We start from the raw sequence: 23,119 nt of genomic DNA, 5'->3' as shown, positions 1-23,119 counted from the left end.
ACTTTGTACCAGATTGCCAAATCCCCTTAGACTTTGTACGTGTTCCACACACAAACACAAAACACATACACAACAAACACAACACACACACACACACACACACACGCACACAAATTCTAGTGTAGTCGTGTGCATACGCATGCACATACACCAACGTGCGCTCATACCGTCGATTATACTCTTTTTATATCAACTTGATCGATAGCCGTCCAAGTCATAAAAATCATATCACATCATTTCAGCACCGAGATCTCTGAATGGAGCATCGATCAAAATGAGTATTAAAGTCAGACGTGATTTATAGCAAGCGTTGATGCCACTTCACGGTGTTCAAATGGTATTGATATCCACCAACAACTTATCTGAAAATGAACAAATACAAATCAAAACAAACCAACAGAGAGACAGAAGGGCACAATAACTACTGCTGATGTCTGAATCGTTTGGCCAGCCCTATCCATCAAATTTAATTGAAAGAAAAAGTAAAGGCCGTGAATACCCTAAGTTGACTATCAGTATACAAGGGCCATTATCACCTTGACCTTTTACGAACTTTGGTGTTTAGGTCAAGCAGCCGGGTGAACGAACGGTAACCAGCTATGAGACCCGTACTAAGTACCTTTGTATGCGGAGACACCCGCAGGACATGGTAAGCACTGAAAGAGAGGCAAAAGACAGAAGGGACGGGGGTGGGGGGGGGGGGGTGAGGATATCTTTGAATACAGAGCTCTTACCTGTCCATTGGTATTGTATTTTTCTGTCTCAGACAAAAGACCTACCATTACTGTCATTCTTATTTTGTCGTCTAATGACAAGAGCCCCTCGAGCATGCATCTTCATGAAAGATGCACTTATACATCAAATACTAACAGGCTTTCCTTGCTATTATTCTCTCAAACACTTCACACAACCACGCTACCTTCACACGCAAAGATTCGCTCGAGAGAATACCTTTGACGATCCCATACAGTTCATTTCGACATTTAGTGCTCCTAAAATGTACCCAGGCAATAATATGCGCAGTATAAAACTCTGTTCCCATCCCCCCCCCCCAAATAAAATGATTAGACAGATAAATTCATTATATCTTTAACGTCTGTGTCATAACCATTTACCTTGATTTCATTCCAAACTAGAGCAATTCGATTACCTCACAGTCAATCAGGATATTTACACACTCACTGTATGTGCCGTACATGTGCATAACCATTCCTTTACACTTTGATGAAGTTCTAAATCTTGATGAATAACCCGGGTTTGACTTTAATCCTCTCTGCCACCTGTCTGCACGAAGAATTTGCAGAAATGTCTTGTTGCATTGTATTACATATAGACAAAACAATGACTGTAGCTGAGAATTTGCCTTTGTGCTGCAGGGAAACTTAATCAAGCTGAATAGTATATACAATGTATTTTAGTGTTTGACACGATGCAAATATATAGATTCTTAAATACATGTACATGTATGTAGGTTTTATGGCAGCTAGGTCTTCTATACAAATGGAATGCCTATGCATTGTCTTTTCAAATTTTAGATCTAAATAGGAGAAACCTGTGTTTGTGACTTCAAGATGAGTCATTGAAAGGACAAACACAAACAATTCACATCAAACACATATCTCACATATTTTAGCATAAGATATAATAGTAAACATACACAAGAACTACAAGCAGGGTTTTTTTTTTTTTTGTATGTTTATAGGTGCAGGCTAACTATACACAGCCCTGTCGCTTCGCACTGCATCTGGTCAGGCTAGGTGCTGGAAGGTGTGAATGCATGTGAAAGTAACATGTACATACTAAAGGAATTCAATTGCCTCTGTGAGCACAAATTGATGTGTACATATTCTATTATTCTGTTAGTTCTGTCACATTTGAAATCATGCATTGGTCATTGTATGCAAGGAGATTAACTTTTTTTTCTCTCTCTCCAGCTATCCTTACATTACACAAACCCAAGGAGAGTTTCTGTATCTTTGTAAATATGTAAAAAGAAAAAAATGTGAAGTTTGCTATTTCTTGCGTGTACTGTACATACAAATAAACCAGAGGCCTTTATCACTTTCGGCCTTGATCAGAAAAAAAAAGAAAAAAATATATGCTGCTAGTATTGTTATTTCAATCCACTACAACAAACAGTATTACTATTGGATATACCTCATGGAATTTGAGGTTAAAGAAATGACATTCTAACTGAATTTTAGTAGTCTTTGACTTTGACCTTGGGCTGGAAAACGACATCGTCTAACCAATTTACGGTGACCTTTGACCTTGACTTTGACCTTCTATTAATTGTCAATTAATTTCTACCATATCCACGAGCTTACATCGCTGCTGAGCAGTTCCAAGCAGTTATAGTGGCTGGACATATAAGACAGGGCTTTTGTTGTTGTTATTATTATTGTTGTTGTTTGTAACAGCACAATGACATTTTGACCTTGATCCTTCAGCACCGTCCATCCTTGCAATATTATGCCTGTAATTGTCCATTCATTTTTACCCTTCCTTTACTTCAAATTCTGATAATCACCAAAGGGCATATTTACATGAAGCTGTATAGCTGAAAATGTCATATACCCGGGGATATAATAGGCAACAAAGAAAATCCATTACGAGCAGTGGGACTATCAGAAGGACAAGGCGAAAACATAATGCATCCTGGGAACTTTGTGTTGGCTTGCTTGACACCATGCATCATCCCATCTCGTTTGCATAATTATGTAACACGTGGTTGCAACTGATCAGTTGATATGCTGATGACACAGTTTTGCGAAGAATAGGTAAAACTGCGAATCGCGTACCTTGTACTGTCCATTTTGATGCAGTTTTTACTATTGTGTATGTTCAATTTCCCAACTGAATCACTCTACTTGGCCCCTCGAAATGACTTGTCAGCAAGCGTCAATCATCTGATCTGCTAAAATTAACACTATAAAGAGTGTCTTTGATTTTGTCGGAACGAGTCATGCATATCATGTCGGGTTCGTGAAAATTTCAGGTGGATTTGTTTTCCTTCTGCTCAGCTTGAGCGGAAGGGTCTTCAATTTGGCTGAGCAACTTCTACTGATGGAAATAGAATGGTTGAAGAGAGAAAGATGACAAGAGACCCGGGGGTCTCGCGCTCACCTGAGTATCGCAAGTTCACCTTCCATGCATTCTTGCAGACTCTCACGTGAGAACATTGGAAACTTGGGGCGGGGGGGGGGGGGGCAGCTTTGAGAGCTGGTGCATGGCGTCAATTTGTGAGATATTTCATCACACTGGTAAAAATACCTGCCAAGTACACTGTACTAAGGAGGTTGGACTATGCAGTTTTGAAAAAACAAACAAACAAAGACTTGAAAAGCTCTGTATCACTTCTGATTCTAGAGAAGAATATTATTGAATATTCCTTGATTTAGGAGGTTTGGGCCCCCTGGGGCCCCAAAGGGGAGTATGGTGCCCATTCGAACACATTGTGATCCTATCCCCTTCGGAATGCTACTCGCCCAGTTTGGTGAAAATCCATTATGTTGTTTCCAAGAAGAAGATGAAAATGTACGATTTAAGCCTGCATTTGGATACCTCCCTCCGCCCCCCCCCCCCCGACTCGGGGTGGGGGAGGCACCCCTAGATCTGCAATGAACAAACTTAGAACTACATGACAGTCATCAATACCAACTCATGGCATTAACTTCACTTTATCATTTCTGGTTCTTGATAAGAAGATGTGTAAATATTCCTTAAATGTAGGGGATACCTTTTACAGAACTCCTAAAATGCAGCAAAACGTTAAATATGAACCTCAGTGGACTTGTTTAGGCCACTGCTTAGAAATTTGGAAGTCAACAGTTATCTACAATTTGAATAATGCACAAAACTCAACTACTCAGTAGTACTGTGTGTCAGCCACACTTAAGCCTTTTTGTTGCAGTCTTCTGTATTTTTTATCTATAAACACAAATCTAAAAGCATAAGAGCTGATGTAAGAACATATAGAGTGTGTGGCAAGAATGTATATAGAAATATTTGTAAGGTTTGATGAACTTTATTCACAAAATATACATGATGGACACACATGCAGTGCATGGGTCTGCAAAGGTATAGCCTAGTAATGTACTGGAATTTACGGTGAGCCCCGAAAAAAATTCACTTCAAAATCTAACGGTCAATAAAAATGTACTAAATGTTACCTTTCACTTTCGATACTTTATGGGAGTTTCTAAAATGATACTCTCTTCAACATACCACTGTGTTTATACAACTCTTTATTTAAGGCATGCAAATGGGATCCCCTACCTTTAATGGGGGGGGGGGGGATGGGGAAGAAATTGAGATCTTAACCCCCGAGGTATGCTACCTGCCAAGTTTGGTGAACATTCATCATGGGGTTTTCAAGAAGAAGATGAAAATGTACAATTTAGGCCCCCATGGATTAGGACTCTTCTCACCCTCCCTCTCCCCCCCCCCCCCCCCAAACCTGGTCCCAGGGGGGCCACCCCTGAATCCGCCATGAACAAACTTGAAACTACAGTCATCAATGTACTAACTCATGGTATTGATTTAGCTCTATCATTCTGGTTCTACATAAGAAGATTTAAAAAAAAAAAAAAAAGATTCCTTAATGGGGGGGGGGGGGTGGCCTCTGGAGCCCCCAGGTGGGGCATGGTGCCCATTTGAACAAATCCAGATCCTATCCCCCTAGGGATGCTACCGGCCAAGTTTGGTGAAAAGCGGTCATGGGGTTTTCAAGAAGAAGATGGAAATATAAAAAAGTTTGCCCACGACGAACGACGAACGACGAACGACGATCGACGAACGACGGACGATGGACGACGGATGAAGAGCGATCGCAATAGCTCACTTGAGTCTTTGGCTCAGGTGAGCTTAAAATAACTACCGTATCATATTTGTGAAACGTGAAAGCATCATTTGGATAATACCCGTACGCCGACAGAAACATGTATGTCAATCTACCAACAAACCTTTTTGACCACGGGAAGTACACTTTTTAAACAAAATGCACGCTGACTAGACCGTTCTAGAATTTCGTAGTCCGGAGTTACTTTGAGTATTTTCCGTTGTATACATTGACATCGTGTGTAGAAAGAAGATATCACGTAGGCCGAAATGTATGCCAATCAACTAATGGTTGCCTTCATTTGAATATTTCAGTTTATCTGGACTGTGCAGTGATAAAACTGGCAGGCTAAAAGTCTGAATGGTATCGACCTTCATCACCTTCCTCATGTGAATATCTATCTGATCACTGTTAGTAATTTTTTAATATTAGGGAGTGGGACAAAAAGACGACCCTACACACAAATGTAAGCCTGAATGAGCACCGAAAAGCTCAAGTATTATGACTCTTCGGTACCAATCCAACCTCATCACTTGTAGTTGGCTCGCCACATAGACGCGATATCATTAGCTTATATACCACATGGGTAACTTCTCTTATTGTTGACGTGGTTAGCTGCTGTCGTTGCTGTATAAGAATTACAGCGATCGATAAGGAAAGAATACAGGAGCAGGATATATCGGGGCATTGACAATAAATATGTGTGTATTCTGGGGAGAGGAGGGCGATTTAAGCTATGTCGGGAGGGGCATGGTTTGTACAAGTAGGTTTCAACAATTATTATATCGATCATGGAGTGGCGGTAATCGAGCGTGGCCAACGGTTCATTTCGTGGCCACCAGTTCAGTTTAAACTGGTGCATGGTATTGTTTATACAATCACCATCTTTTCAGGTTTGGTTTTACTGCAAGTAACTTAAGCTCTTTTTGTGAAAAAGAAGAAGAAACATATAAACATTTATTTTACACCTGTGAGCATGTGAAATTAATCTGGGAATTATGTGAAAAAATGATAGAGGATGTTGATTTAAAAAATTGTACTTGGGAAGAAATTCTGTTCGGATGGAAGGAGGATAATAGGGGAAAACACCAGTTGTTAAATCATATTTTAATTTTGGTTAAATACTTGATTTTTAAAAGTAGAGAATATGGAAAGACGCCTACATACAATGAAATAAAAGATAAGATTTTAGAGGATAGATTTGAGGAAAAGAAATTAGTATCAATGAGGGGAACTTTAACCATTCATTTCAGTAAATGGGAAAATTTGAAAATAAGTATAAAAGGACCCGGAGCCAGATGTCCACGGGGAAGGGGGAAGGGAGGGGAAGGGTAGTTGGGAGAGGGAGGGGGAGGGGGAGGGGGAGGGGGTGATTAAAGGGAATATCGATTCCATTTGGTTGTATATCGATTTTATTTGGGTGTATATTGATGTGTTATTTTTTTTTTCTTGTGAAGCACTGTCATGCTGAAAGTACAGCTCCATTTAATATAAATATTCTTTTGTTCTTATGAATGCACTGTCATGCTAAAAGGACATTTGATTTTAATGAAAATAAGTAAGCAGTGTATGTTGTGGGTTTTTTTTTTCGGTGCATTGTATATTCTTTACGAATGCACTGTTTCTGCTGAAAGTACAGCTTAGTTTGATTTCATTATAATTGTGTTTTGTTGAATCGTGGATTCTGTAATACATGTGATTCGATTTATCATGAAATTGTATTGAATATGGAATCAATAAAAGATTATGGAAAAACAAAAAAAAAAAGGTTCACGTTGGGATCTTATGAAGATGAAGATTCGTAGTTTTACACAAAAATTTTCTAAAAGGTTGGCAAAAGAAAAGAGAATGTTAAGAAAGCGATTGGAAAAAGAAGTAAGGGATTTAGAACAGACGCTTGTGAATGATATGAGTGAAGAGATTTTGGAAAGATTGGAAAATACAAAAAAGGAACTAGACTTGGAATTTGTCAACACTGACAAATTAGGTGATCCGATCTATTTGGAAATCAATGATTTCAGTCCTGATCCCAATAGGCATGACCATACAGGTTTCATCTGTGTTTAGGGGACATTGTCCGTGTGATGTTTGGATTCTCATTTAGAAAAGGGAGTCAGACCTGTCATCTTTGGTACTGAATTCCGTATACACTAACGAAGATACAGAATGAAGTATATTTGACCTTTGACCCCACTTTGCACAGCCAAGATGGCATCTGAGCAAAGAGTTTTTTTTTTTTTTTGTTTTGTTTTGTTTTTTGCTCAGATGCCATCTTGGTACTGAAATCCTTATTCCGTATACACTAACGAAGATACAGAATGAAGTATATTTGACCTTTGACCCCACTTTGCACAGCCAAGATGGCATCTGAGCAAAAAGTTTTTATTTTGTAAAATGATCCTTGTAACATGGTCTTTGCGTGTGCAAAATATGGGGAAAATAGGACATGTATTCACCAAAATACAGGATGAAACATTTATGACCTTTGACCCTAATTTATATACCCAAGATGGTCTCTTATCAAGTAGTTGTTATTTTATGAAATAATGTACGTGACATGAACTAAACATGTGCAAAATATTGGGCTGATAGGGCATGTTTTTCTTGAGTTATTGCAATGAAAGTTGCAAAAAGAAAGAAATATGAAAATACATGGAAGCTAAGCTTTAAGTTTAGCCAAGTTTGTCGACGTGATTTCGACGTCGTATGAAAAAAAAAAAACGGAGGGCATATTAACGATAGCGCAAAGTCTCAGCTACAACATATCAAAATCTGGGAGAAATTCATCGAAAGATAAGTGAGCTAGTGCTCGATAAAGACAATCATGTCAATTTTCACATCTAGAAAAATTCCCTCCCATAGAGATAACACGTCATAAGGAAGATACAGAAAGAAGTATATTATGACCTTTGACCCCACTTTGCACAGACAAGATGGCATCTGAGCAAAAAGTGGTTATTTTATGAAATGATTCTTGTAACATGGTCTTTACGTGTGCAAAATATGGGAAAGATAAGACATGTATTCACCAAGATACAGGATGAAACATTTATGACCTTTGACCCTAATTTACATACCCAAGATGGTGTCCGATCAAGTAGTTGTTATTTTATGAAATAATGTACGTGACATGAACTAAACATGTGCAAAATATGGGGGTGATAGGGCCTGTTTTTCTTGAGTTATTGCAAAGAAAGCTGCAAAAAGAAAGAAATATCTCAATACATTGAATATAACCTTTATTTCAACCAAGTTTTTTTTTTTTTTGACATGATGCCGACGTTGTATGAAAAAAAGGAGGGCATATAGCGATAGCCCAAAGTCTCAGCTTAAAATCTGGGAGAAAATCACCGAAGGATAAGTGAGCTAGTGCTCGATAAAGATATTCATGTCAATTTTCATTTGCAGAAAAACTGCACTCCTGTAGAGATAACACGTGAACTGGTCAAATTTGACAAGATTACTTTCAATCCATTTTTACGAGGTGATGCCGTCATCCAATCAAAATCTTGTAATTATATTTATGAAAGAGCATTAAATAAGCTACAACATACTGAAATCTAGGTGAAAATTGGCTAAGGATAAGTGAGATACGCTAGAGTGAACTTGAAATTTGATGACGTCATTGTGAAAATTTCCTCTTTTTATTTTGATAAGAAATTTGGTATCTTTTAGTCATTTTTCCAGCATCGCCAACCCACGAAATGACATGTGCTACTCATCAGCTTTCAGAATATGTAAAGAAAATGGGGGGGGGGGGGGGGTCACCGTCCATCCTGACGAGTAAAATCGGATTTAAAATTGGCGGTTTTTTGGCATAGTTGCACTGTATATTGCTATTGACGCGCGCGCGGAATTTCAACTTTGACGGGCCCGTATGACGTCATATTAAGTTGGATTGACTTGAAACTTGGTAGAAATATTCTTTACGGACATCCGATCAGTGTAAAAAAATGGGGAATTTCTATTGCATATGAGCTGTGCGTGCGTATATGTTCGCGCGCGTATGCGTCCGTCCAAATTTTTCAATTTTTCAAAAAATGCTCCAATAATGGTCTGAAACGTGTGCAAAAAAAAAATTGAGCTCGATCGGAGCATGTAAATATTTCAACGACTTAAAATATATGTGACGTAAATTTCATTGAAAAATTCCATTCCATTAATGAGATATGAATGAGAATGTGTTTTCATATAATGACGTCACAGTGACGTCAAGGTCGACTGATCACTATGATTTTATTAGATCTGTCGTCTTTTGGACATGATACATATATGGTATAATTTTGAAATTGATAGGCCTAGGACTTTCTGAGCTAACCTCTGCACAACTTTTGGGGAGAAATAAAGAAAGAAGAATAAAGAATCAGTACAGATACAGAAGGTGATCCGAGAGGATACTCGGATCACCTAATTAAGGGAATCATACGATTATGTAAATGAAGGCATAAAGATTCGATCACAAGCTTCGTGGTATGAAAGTGGAGAAAGGGATTCACGATATTTTAATCAGTTAATGCAGAGGAATAAAAAGAGAAGTATTATTAAGAAATTGAAGATATCGGAGGGTGTTATTTGTAGTGATGACAAAATTATAGCTGAAGAAATCGGGAATTTTTATAGTAGATTGTATGGTACATTAGATAGAAAGGAGAAGACTGGGATGTACGTCACAATGTTGCACTACATTGTAAATACCCGGGAGTGAGCTGCGTCTCCACTAACGCCACAAAATAATCCTGTGTATCATTTGTTTAATAAGATGGGTCGAAAACTAACAACATTTTTCACGTACCTTTGTGGATCAAGATGTCCGAAGATGTTCGTCCCAAACACGTCGCACTCGGAAAGTATTTTTTCTTTTCTTATATACTGTACTTACTCTTCTCCAGTATTATCGCCCTTCTAGTTTTTCTTCTTCACATTCCTCCACATTCAAACTTTCAAAAATTCATGCTCTGTACATTTATAACTGTTTCCACCTATTCCATTGACGAGCATTTTCTTTCTCTTTTTCTCTTCTCCTCTCTCACCCGGTGTTTGTCGGTTGTTTAACCCTGTTTTTCTCTGCAGTATACATTATATGCATGACCTCCACTAGTGAATCATCTGAAACTTTCTTCAGATGTATTGATGATTTAACTTGATTGCAAAAACAAATAACGTCGCAAATAAAAATGTATCTACGCGAAAGAATAAAGTGAAACACACACACACACACACACACACACTTTTCTTTAAATAATATTCTTTATTTGAGTTTCATTCAATATCAAATCCATATTAACAATAAAATTAATATGTCCACCAACAACAAAAAAAGCAACTGTATTCTTCTTTCTTGTGCTGCTAAATCATTTTTCAAACATACACACACACACACACACACACACACACACACACACAAACACACACACACACACAAACAAACAGACTAACAAAAAGGCCGGAATATACATACACACACACACACACAGCTTCGAAAGCACTTCATTCAGAAAGCCCCCATTCTGGCCCATTTCGGAAGTAAACAAGAGTCCAGTTCAATCAGACAGTTTTATTTGCTCGTTCGTTACTAATTAGCCAGTGCGCGTTGTTCGTCAGAGGATGGGCACTGATTGTTGCTGTTGTTTGAGTTTTTTGTTTTGTTTTGTTTCGTTGTAAATGGGTTTTCTTGATCTGCGAGTACTGTCCCTTGGGGAATCCGCAACTCGGCAACTCTGAAGAGGCCGCAACTACAATATATAATGTCGTCATTTTTTTTCCAACAAATCCAGTAGGCCCACTTGTTTTTCCAGTGAATTTAAACGGACGTGTTTCTTTAAAGAAGTTAATGACTTTTGTTAAATAATGAATGAAATTGTGAAACAATAATTACTACAGGAAGCATTAAACGTTAGAGCTGAAACTAACAATGGTGAAAGTTGAGGAAAGTTACGAAATTGGTCAAATTACGTTGGACAATGAGAATAGCGCATCCACAAAGAGTCCCTCAGACAGATTTCCGCGCCAACAACACGGCTGTTATTGATTTCTGAATTACAAATAGAATCAATCAAATCCTAGTAGCAATCCCAATTTGAAGTTGCTACTTGTCTGTTTAATCACCTGACAAGGACTGACCAGTGATCGTGGTGACAGAACTGTGGTGCAATGGACACATAGCTCTTTGGGTTCGAGCTGTGGTAACACCATATATAGGCTAAACCAAAGTAAATACCATCGCATGATTCTATTCTCACCATCATTATTTTCACCCTTCCCCCATAATTACTATCATTTATTACCAGGAAAATATGTTTTTACAACCTGCGTCCAGATCTTAACCTTCACATGCACAGAATCAAACTGTGAGATGGCCAACATAATTCCTGTTGCATTAGTTTTCAGTTTTCACAATGTTTTTGTTCAATTCACACTAAAAGCAATACGACACACAGACAGAATGGTGACAACTCATCATTACAATATGCGAAATGCTAGGAAGAATTCTAATTTTTATTGTAGTGTTTAAAGTGACTGCTCTTTAGCAGGGCTCGACACTATATAACGGTGGCCCGGTGGCCCGGGACCACCAAAAACGCACGTCGGGCCACCAAAATTTCAGAAATGAAGAATTTGGTGTCTGATCGGGCCACCAAAAAAGGTCGGATGTTTGCCTTTGGGCCACCAAAAATAAAAGTTAGTGTGGAGCCCTGTCTTTAGTATGATAAATGCCGATGCTTCGCACTATACAGGTACAATGTAACACCGTGCAATGTAATTGTTTCACCGATTGATTAGTTCACTTGAAAAGAGAGAGACGGATGGGGGGGGGGGGGGATAGGGAGATAGAGAACAAAAGCGAGGATACGCTTTCTAAACTCAACTGGGAACTCCTCCTCCTCCCCTTCCTTCCATTTTTTCCCCTCTTTTATGTCTTCTATTGTTCTGAGCTGCCAGGATTGTCTCTGTTGGCACGTATAAATTCGATCGATGTTCCGCCATGAGCATTCCATTGCGATGTAAAAGTTCAAAGATAGATAAATCATTAAACACACGCAAAATTTAATATAAAAAGCATGATCTTATACTTATTAGTTTGGGCAATTGACTTGATACAGTACTACCAGGGCACTTCTTAATATGAATCCACGAAAGATGTAAAAGGTTTGAACGACGGACAAGTTGTGTGTATCAAAAGAAAACATCATCAGCACGCAGTGCTTTTCATCCGCCCTGAAATTGCAATAGTAAAGCCTATCAATAATTATTACAGGCTGTACTTTTGCGGGCCAGCGCGGTGCATATTGTGCTTGTAAGTGTATCTGGATTGCACGGAAATAACATGGAAAGAGGCCGACTACTGAACTTTGGACTGGAATCTAAACTTGAACGTTATATAAAAAGACTTTTGTACGCGGCTCACACTTCCAGACGGAGAGACTTCCCTCTACTTACTTGGTAAAACCCCGTGTTAATAATATTTGCCATGCGTGTACAAGCTTTGGGAGAAGAACAGAAAAGCACACAGCATTTACAGCGTGATGGGACAAATGAGTTGCCAGTGTAAAGTTCATAAAAATATACGGAGCCAGTCCATTCAGACGGGTACTGTTCACTGCGAGGAGGTCAAATAATGTGTTTTCCCCTAATGTTTTCACTACAAGAAAAAGAGCATTTTGGTGATGTAGTAGAAACAGCTGATTGTGTGTGATTTTGTTATTGTTGTTGTTCTTGCTGTTCTTCTTCTTCTTCTTCTTCTACAGACTTTTTTTTTTTCAATGGTGTGGATGGGTACGATTCCAAGATTGATCATAATATTCAGGTGTTTGTGAAGAAGCAAGCATGGTAAAACGAAATTCAATCAGAATTTTGTCAATTAACACTGTAGGGCCTACTTGTATCATGCCAGCAAATGTACTTATTTACAGAGTTTCTGCTTCAGTAGATTATCGTAACATAAATGTATACACACAGGAATAAATTTGTTATGATAGGCCTATATATATATATATATATATATATATATATATATATTATATATATGTATATGTATATACATACGGTTCACCATTGGAGTAGGCTAAGATATAGATCTAGAGACGCTGAAACCATTCACGTGTCCAACAAAGATATAAATGCATATGCATATGCATATGCATATCAATAAAACCAGCTTTGGCTGATGGGTCAAGCGTCCATGATCAGAATAAACATAGACAATCTGTCCATGGATTGCACTTTAGTCATTATTGTACAAACACAATACTCCATGTATCTCTCTCCTGTGTTTTTCGATGTCCAATCATGCATGTGTGTAGGTATGTATAAGGGTATGTATTGAATAAAGATTGAAAATGAGCGTGCGATAACCGTGTTCGTCAGTATATATGGTGCGTTAAAACGCTCCTATAAGTGCATTACGATGGCCTTTCTCAGGTAGTTGCAATTTAATTAAAATCAGATAAATAAATAAAGAAAGAAATCAATTATCGGCCGAATATCGGTCTATTAATGAGTAGTTACACTGGAGGGTTAATTATAACTTCAACTTGGCACTGCCAAATTCTAAGCGATATTACGCTTTTCTTTCGTGACTATGTGTGAATAATCTAAATCAAGGGGGACTTCTATCATTACAGTGTGATGATACTCCACTTGACAGTTCCCATAGAGATGCGACTTGTCTGTGGCAATGCTCCTGTCAGCTGCGTTTCGTTTCGTTTCGTTGCTCTTGTTATAGTTGAACAAGTTAGTTGTTCTTCCCCTTTTTTCCTCTGTGACCCAAGATTCTTCCCTCGGCAAGCTTAAATGTGCCACACGAGTATACACAAAGGGGACGGTATTTTGACAAAGCAGCAAACAGTCCGTGAATGAAGAGAAAATGTATGATCCGTTTGTTCTGCGGGGGCTTGGCGAGTTACCCCTGGTGACAACCAGGGTGCAGCCGGCCCTGTCAAAGTTTACATTCCACTTGTCATTGGTTTCTGCACGCAGATACAGCAGTCTATAGGAGCCCCGATCTAAAGTAAGACGACCTCTTCAAAACCAGTGCAAACAAGAGTGTTTGGACTGCGTGACCAACACGCTAATTATGGTAGATGATGGTCGTTGGCACCAGAACAATACCTGCGCGGTCTTTGAAAAATTGAAAACACGAACATTCATATAACGCCGAATCGGTCCGCATCCAAAACGCTGTGAGCGATACCCGAATCATCACAACTCGTAGAAACTCGTCCAGATAATCACCTTTTATCAGTTATATCTCAGGGTTAATGGTTATGATCGAAAAGATATCGGCCATTTACACGAAGTCGAAATGAAGAATGGTTAAATGTTACCAGTACATACGCAGAAGTAACAATACCAGTCGGAGTATATAGAAGCAGCTGAAACAGCAAAAGTCGTAATAATATAGTTTCATCACTGGTATAGCAATGTCAGTTAAAAGTAGGAGGGTCACAGTGGGCACATTACAACCAGGAGCAATCAGGAGCAACAGCAGCAGGAGTATAGTAGTATAAGTAACGATAGTTGTAGTAGAAGTTAATGATAATGTAGCTCTTATTTACCCAGGGTAGCCTCTTTTGGTGTTACCACTGTTCCACCAGAGGGCCCTGTCATTTAATATAATTACCCTAGCGTTGCCAGATACCCATTTACACTGTATACTTTGTCGAGATGGACATGGTGGGTAAAAACATCTTGTCCAAGGTCGTTTAACACTGGGGGGGATTCGAACTCGTGTCCTCCGATCGGGAGTCGGGAGTTTTATCCACTATGCCACAGCCCCCATCAAAGTTAAAAGTATAAGCTATAAGTATAAGAAATTTATGGTGTCAGTAAGTGTTGAGGTAGTTTTAGCAGAAGCATGTATGCTCAAAGCAGCTGTAGAAAAGTATACAGTAGTAGCTGTAGTAACTCTAATGTAGTAGCAGCAGCCACGGCAGCAGTGCGTAATACAATGTATATCGTCTAGGATATCATTGCATAATTATATAGAATATACATTATAGGCCTATATAGTAGCCGCAGTAGTATACTGTAGTGGAATTATAATTGGCACAGAATAAAGCTGACAACGAATTAATTTTGATGTAAAACACGCTCTCTTCCATGGTACATGTACAAATTGCGTTTGATTGGCGTCCATTGCCAGCCTTTCGCTAATATATGTAAACACGTTAATTCAATGTTTACAAAAAGTGGTTTGACACGCTTTCAAATGGCATGGCGAGAAACGGAGAAGAAAAGAAGAGGACTAATTGTTTGGGTCACGGTTAGAGGTTCAACTAGAGTCTCTTTCTATTGACCCGCGGTTGAAGGAAAATCCTCACCATTTCTTTAAAAAGCGCCAAGCCGATATTTTCTCTCTTTTTAGAATAACCGCGCTCAAACACTTCATATTGTATTTACCATGGGTCAAATCACGCCCCTCCGAAATGAGAGAGAAGTAAGATAACCTTTGCCGATCATGCTTATTTCCATTCTATAATAGTGATCCCTGCTTTTTCTCCTTTATGTACAAATTATAGATATACCTTTTGGAATAAAATATAACAGATTTCAATTTTTGTTATAATGTATTCGCAATTTCGATCTTTTTTTTTAGTGATGTAGCTGTATAAAAAAATATTGGATGATGTAAACGTTTATTCAGATATTATATTCAGGTATTGGGGGGGGGGGGGAGGGGAGGGGGGAAACGCGACCACAGGACTCCCTCGACAGGATGAGGGTGCATGGTTTCTATGAAAAACTGCATGAAGAAAAAATCGGGCAATACAGCAATATGACAAATCATGTTCCAACTTAATCCTACTCGGTTTGGAGACAGCAGAGGGAATACGTTTTCAGTTGTTGTTTGCATTATATTTTTCTTTGAGATCGGAAGGTGAATTGTAACAAGCAATATTTCAGTTCATTACGTGCTTTCGGTATTAAATGATGATTTTGTTGATCAGCAAGATAGTGTAAACATGATTGAATGATAGCATTTGAACTCAATATCAATGATCAAACACACTGTGATCAGAAAATGTTTAGTGATACGTGCGCGCAGTGTTAATGGTGATAATATTTAAGATCGATGGAAATGGAGCCACGGAGAATAAGTTTCATTTATTTCTTACATCACAAATAATTATGATGCTCAGGACGAACATCTTTTCCAGACATGATTTTTTTGATAGTCATACAAATTTTTCTTTGAATTGTACAATCACTTTGGGCATTCAATCTCCTTGAATTGACAATTCTTTGTGTCATCGCGTAGCAACTACAATTGCTCGGAGTTCTTTCCCCGATGCATATTAACACACAGGTGCGATGCTCTTACATTGTATACATTATTGTATTATTCTCAGCAGGTTCAAATCATAACAGTAAACTGAACAATAAAATAATATAAGGAAATAGATTGTACAAGAGATCTTTACTTTATCTGCTTGCTTGTGTTAGGCTGTACAGGCCTATAGTTGCTTTCAACCGTTGTTTTAAGGGAACATTATAGAGAACACGCTGTGCTTTTCGTATCTACGTATTTTACACATTCTCAGTTCTTGTCTGTTTACATGAATTTTTATGAATCATCAAGCCCCAGGGAATAAAAATGTTTCTCTTATTTACAAACCTCTACAAGTTTGTACATGTATGTATGCATCCCCGCTTTATCTCCAAGGAAATAACATCATTTCTTCAAGATTTACCGAAGTGAATTAAAAGAAAAATGAAGTGAACTGAACAAACAAACAATCGAATCGTGAATTAAAAACTATGAAAAAACTAAGTTGTATATTACTTACCAGTGGCAATTACCCAAACTGCAAATCAGCGATGGGAGGAAATAAAATATCCCCAACTCAAACTGTTCACATATCTCTAGTTGAAGTGTGTGTCAGAGCTCTGCCAACAAGCTTCACGTTCTCGAATGCCGATTGAAGAGAATCTGCTTCTACTCTATTTGTCTCATATAGGCAGTGATAGATTCCAAACTTTCTTTCAAGGTTGTAAACAAGCGGATTTTTCAAGAGGCTTCGGAAAATAATTCATCCTTAGAGAAATGGCAGGAGAGTGGGGACGACGTTAACATGATAAATTATGATGTTAGCAAAGTCTGATCTGCGTGAGTTTGACAAAAACTACATCACTCACACCGGGAAGTTTATACGCCAGTCGCTCCAGTATCCAAACAAACTGAGATTCCACACGAGCTTTGTAGGGCCAATGGTTCCGTGACCCGAACAAGCGAGTCGCTGGGTGGACCTGGTCCGTGGTGATGCAGCTTTCATGCAATTCATGAACTAGAACTAGAGTAAAGCTGTTCCGGCGTCCAAAGCCTGTCGGAGATAATCGTATTCTTACACCTGTCCCTAATATTCATGCAAGGAAGCTTTCAAAATCATTTAACAGTGACGACAGAGTCATTGTCACAACTAAAGTAAGGCAATACCGTCTAGACAATGCGGGCCCAATAGGGCTTGAGTAATCCGTCACCAAAGTGTTTCGATACTCACGCTTTCGCGTGGTTTGGCGATCAGCGACCCGCAGCGGCATGCGTACCAAACCTACCGCGATCAGAGATTCGTACACAGACTATTACAAAGAGGTGGCGGTGTAACTAACATTAATTTCTGTGTTCAACTGCCCATTTCAGTTTCTGCTTTCAAGCCAATTCCTTTCAGCTGCTCGCTTCTGCTCATTATGATAAGATGACTAAACTGTTGAGACCATAAAATCAACGCGAAGCCAAACAGCGCCGATTTGACCTTCGATCAGTGTTGTGTATGTATGATTATGTAGTTTTTGTAGTGTCTAACTCCGTGTATTGTTTCACTGAGCAGGCAGTCTTGTGACAAATAATAGAATTTTCGAGTGGAACAAATACCATCGTAAATAGCCGGTCGCGACTAATGTGAATACCAAGTAAGCTACACTCTGCTCTCATTGAGAGAGAAAATTGGTTATTGTGATCAAAGAAGGTCTCCCCTTGATGAATGAAAGTGCGTTAAGCCATGCACGTCTGTCGGATGGACCTTTGAAATTTGATGCAACAATAATCGCAGGTGTGCGGCTATCGATCGATCGATTGTGATTTGAAGTTTATAGGCGTGCGCAAACAACAAAGAAACACACTGGACTGTAAATTAAAGGGGCGACCATTTTTTAAGTGGGCCAATACTGATCCGATTTGAAATTCTAGAAAGTCTAGCGGACAATTCATAGTTCCCAGGAGGCTTTCCAAAACACTTAAACAAGGCTCTTGACCGACGTATAGCTGTGTAGGTATACGGGAAGGAAAGTCCACATGCATTTAGCCTCGTTCGCTTTTAAATAACTCGGCGTCACTTTTTGCCCAATTGGGTCACGAACTGTTGCCTGGGGGAAGGATTACTTGGAAACAGTTTGTCGGGACGTCTGTTCCTCCATTCCCCATCTCTCTTGCACATGACACCATCACACACACAAACACACACACACACACACACACACACACACACACACACACGCACGCACACACACACGCACGCACACACATACGCACACACACACACACACAAACACACAAACATGCGTATACATTTTTCCCCTGTAATTCTTTCTGCACGTGAGGCGAATATTTTGGCAGGCTGATTGTGATTTGTAAGCTATATTTTCCCATTTTCGCACACTGTTTCAGAGAAAACAGGGACTCTAATGGTAGAAGACGTGCATGTCTTACCATCTCTTACCATTAAAGAGAAGGTAAACCCAAAGAACAATGTGGATTGAGTGAAAGCAGCAACATTAGCAGAACACATCAGTAAAATCGGACAGTCGATGCAAAAGTTATGAATTTTTAAAGTTTTGGTGTTGGAACCGCTGGATGAGGAGACTACTAGAGGATATGACGTATGAGTGGACAACGATACAAGGAAAATATAAAGGAAATTCGACAAAAATTCACTTTTCTAGAATTATGAAAGAGCAATGGACCAACCGCTTTCAGAAAGCAGGGGAATAATTGCTACCTTTAACATATGTCAATATCAAGTTGATGGAATTTGTAATTTTCATGAAAAATGGATTTTTATAGTATTTACTTTATATTTTCTTGGTATTCTTGTCCACTCATACGTCATAACCTCTAGTAGTCTCCTCATCCAGCGGTTCCAACACCAAAACTTTAAAAATTCATAACTTTTGCATCGATTGTCCGATTTTCTTCAAACTTTCACTGATGTGTTCTACTAATGTTGCTGCTTTCACTCAATCCACATTGCTCTTGGGGTTTATCTTCCCTTTAAGCAACGTTACATGCGTGTCCACTTCAGTCATTACTGATTTTGTGACACAAAATTTTATTGCAACTGATTGACAAATTGCCCTACATCGACGTAATCGACGGAAGAATTTCACGAATTTGAACAAAATTTTAGGTTTTTAAGTTTGTTGCTCCCCATCAGTGGTGTCTATTTAAGGCAGTTGAGTCTGAAAAGGCACCTCTGCAATGGCCGACATGAAGGAAACGGTTCTTTTGTCAGTAACGATGCACGATTACACAGTCGTCATTGTCCAAGCATCTGAACGCGCTCAGTAAGATTCACATAATCACTCTGGGTGGGGACGGTGATGAGAGGATCAAAGAAAGATCTCCGTGCACTGTCTAGGCCTATGTGTTTAGTAGATCCATGCTGTAATTTTCAAAGCACCATTTCGCGACGAAGTCTCGCTATTAAGCAGACCACATGAAATTGATCAGACAAGAGATGGCGCTATAAAATGTTCTGCCTGCACAGCAATTGTCACTTCTGGGCCCCGTTGCTAGAAACTTTGCGTTTAAACGCAACTTGCAACTGATTGTCACTGGCCAATCAAAATCATTGTTGCATGCATGTCTTCTTAATAGGGCAGACCCTGAGCCAATCAGAATGGTTGTTTCAAAATTAGCAATTATTTGCAATTGATTGCAACTTTCTTGCAACGGGGCCCTTGATCTCTACGAATTACTCACGATAGCAGACGCTATAAAAGACTGCTAACGAAGATGGCGCTATGAACAACGCTGCCATCGCTTCATTCATCTACTGCTTCACATATGCTATCACCTACACCTATCTTGCTCTTGCTATCTCTTTCTTTTTCTCTCTCTCTCTTTCTGTATCTATCGATCTGTCTATCCAGGGAGGTCTGTTTGTCTGTCCATCTCTCTCTGTTCATCTATCTCTTTATCTATCTGTCCATCTGCATTTATCATTATTATCACGTCTATACATCGTCCATCCATCTGTAGACGATATGTCTGTCTGAATGTCTGTCGTTCATATTATGTTGGTTTAACATGGCAATTAATGTTTATTTATGATATTCATAATTAGGTTATTTTTCAATTCAAACAGACTTATTCGCGTGTGTGAACATTTATTACAAATCTACTGTATCCTTTCTTTGTGATTTTGTGAAAGCAATGTTTGTATTGAAATTCTCGAGAAAAATCATCAGCGTTTTCAATTTAAATTTCGCAGCACTGCATTGTTGAATTTGCAATATTGTTTCCATGAAAAATTGATTTTGAACTTGTTTATCGTGAACGCTGTCACGCTCTATGAGTGACAGCAACAGTTATGAGAGATTTTGTGTGTGTGTGTGTGTGTGTGTGTGTGTGTGTGTGTGTGTGTGTGTGTGTGTGTGTGTGTGTGTGTGTGTGTGTGTGTGTTGTGTGATCGTCCCCCAACCAGAGGGATACATAATCTTTAATCTACAGTATAAAAGAAAAGCCCTGCGTCCGGTCCGAAGGGTTATTCGGTAGTGTCCTTCTACAAGTCTACCTGCTAAATCCCAATCGCCACAAATAAAACAAAAAATGCTAAAAGTATCCATTTATAGCAAGGATCACCACAGAGGGGAACGCATTGCCATCAGCAGTCACAGACCTTATAAACAAGGGTACTTTCAAAACAGTAGTCTTCCACTACATCCGAGAGCAAAACCACTAGCTTCTAAACTTGAATTCTCTCTTCGTGCCACCAACATCCAACCCAACATCCAGCGGACCTCCAATCCGGTTGGCCCCTGCATATAAAAAGGGTTGTTGGACAGTACCCATGAAGAAGGAGAAAAGGGGAAAGAAGATGATCGGCCACTTTTTTTTTTATTTGCACTGAAACATTTTATAAGACATAAAATTATACCAGTATGTGAGAGAGATTTTACTTTAAATTTTTGATGAAGAGACCACTACTTAGGCACACAAAATGAGACAAGTTGATGATTGCCCATACAAAAATCAAAACTCAAAAATGAGAAAATTCAAGGCGTCGTGTTTCTGATCGATTATTATCATTTACATCAAGTTCATTATTATTATAAAGCAATTTCTAGATAATATGATGACCCCTTACTACAGTAGACTCCCGAAATAACGAAGTCCTCGGGACCGGCATTTTTTTTTTCTCGTTATATTGAAATTCCGTTATAACCGAACAAATAAACGATAAGAATACATAAAGTGGATAATGTTGCGACCTGGATTTTTACTTTGCTGTAATTGGAATTTCGTTTTAACCATATTCGTTATAACGGGAGTGCACTGTACTTGCAGTCATGTGTTCTTTTGTTTCCTTGTGTGTCCTTCCGCCATTGGTTGAACAAAATAACCACGATGCCGACACCTCATGGTTCAGATCTTCCCAGGCGATTAGCAACCATAGTCAGCAAAAGGCAAACGGGGGTAGGCCCTACATTGTGTCATACGAAGAAGAAGGAGGAGGTGGAAGGAGGAGAATAGTTGAAGGCATGTAGTATCAGACATGTGGAGCATTGTGATCATTCCCGTGGAAATTCGGTTACAGCTCGTTATTCCGAAGGTTCGTTATTCCGAAGGCTCTTCAGTCCGAAGATTCGTTATTCCGAAGGTTCGTTTTTCCGAATTTCATTTTCGGATTAACAAATCTTCGGAATAACGAAACTTCGGAATAACGCCACAAATGTTCGCATTAACGAACCCTTTTTCATTTTCGGATTAACGAACCTCTGGGTATATAGGGAATTTGTGTGTTTCGGATTAACGAACATTCGGAATAATGAACCTTCGGAATATCGAACCTTCGGCATAACGAACAGCACCCGGAAATTCATACTGAATAAAAAGGGTTGAATTACACTCAGTCAGAAAGGTGCACCCTTTCTTTCTTTTTTTCCCTCCCCCTCTCTTCTTTCCCCCACTTTCCCCTTTCCCAAACTGACAGCACTTCTAATCACCGACATTACACTAACATGCGTGGTACTGCAACTTCATTTAATGTAATTATAATAAGTGTCACAAAGAAATCGTCATTTCACTCATTTTCTGATGACGAGAAAAAAAAAACCAACAACAACTCAAGACGCCATGAATGCATCGAGATAATGATTATCTATTCTGATTGTGCCAAAAATCTGTAGAATCCATTTTGAAAATAATATGCAATTTCATTATAAAGCCAAGAAAAGCACATTCCTCATCATTCACCATCTATCACCTATGATAGGGGAGAGTTGCTACTGTTCATGTTATTGAAACTACATGTGATTATTATGAGACCCCTCCTCCCCCCCCCCCCCCAAAAAAAAAAAAAAAATGAAAAAAAAATCTTACACTAAAGTTTGCAGCTCTCGAGCGTGTTTAGACCTCTAATCTTTGTTCATTTGTGATAAACAAAGCTTTTAATTTCGATTTCTGTTTCACAAAGGTAAACCCATAGATGCACATAAAACTCATATAGTCATGGGTATTAGTGCCATCCATCGCAAGATCACATTTTGACCCTCAACTAAAACGACAGTTAATCCACACGACTTCTTCCCCGATGGAGCGGACTGTTCTCCACAAATTATGTCGCTGCCCTGTTAGTTCTTCGCGACGACGACGCCGCGGCCGATGTTTATTGTGTTGCAGCAGACAATAGATGGCGCACATCAAAACCGTTCATACCCACGCTAAACACACGCGAAATTCGTAAAATGGCGGAGAAGCAGACTGAAGTAGAGCCGAAAGCAACCGAAGAAGTGGAGGTCCCGAGCTCGGATCCTCCTGAAAATGACAAGGGTCATGATTCGGCTACCCCTAAGAAGACTAATGACTCCAGGACATTTCAGCTCAGCGATTTGGTTTGGTAAGAACGAGATTTGTCGGTCGTTGATGCAGTCCTGCGTTGTTGTGTGAGCTTTCAATAGTCCCACTCGTGCTATAACGGCGAAATCGGCGTCCGCCAACGGCACGGTGCATGTGCACGGTGCGGCTGCTGCTGTGTCGGTATCCACGATGACTGTGTTGCGTAC

The 23,119-nt window shown here is 39.2% G+C and overlaps 1 protein-coding gene across 1 annotated transcript in view; it reads left to right on the top strand.

Moving 5' to 3' along the window:
• The first annotated feature begins 22,801 nt into the window (after positions 1–22,801).
• LOC140234845 (cytokine-like nuclear factor N-PAC) overlaps positions 22,802–23,119 on the top strand; it is an 80,746-nt gene continuing 80,428 nt past the window's right edge. Inside the window, exon 1 of the mRNA XM_072314890.1 lies at positions 22,802–22,953. Within this exon, the coding sequence (XP_072170991.1) occupies positions 22,802–22,953 (152 nt within the window). The remainder of the gene's footprint in view (positions 22,954–23,119) is intronic.

This window comes from Diadema setosum, chromosome 11 (genome assembly GCF_964275005.1).
Source record: "Diadema setosum chromosome 11, eeDiaSeto1, whole genome shotgun sequence".
NCBI classification, from domain to species: domain Eukaryota; kingdom Metazoa; phylum Echinodermata; class Echinoidea; order Diadematoida; family Diadematidae; genus Diadema; species Diadema setosum.
This window is presented reverse-complemented; position numbering and strand designations above follow the sequence as displayed.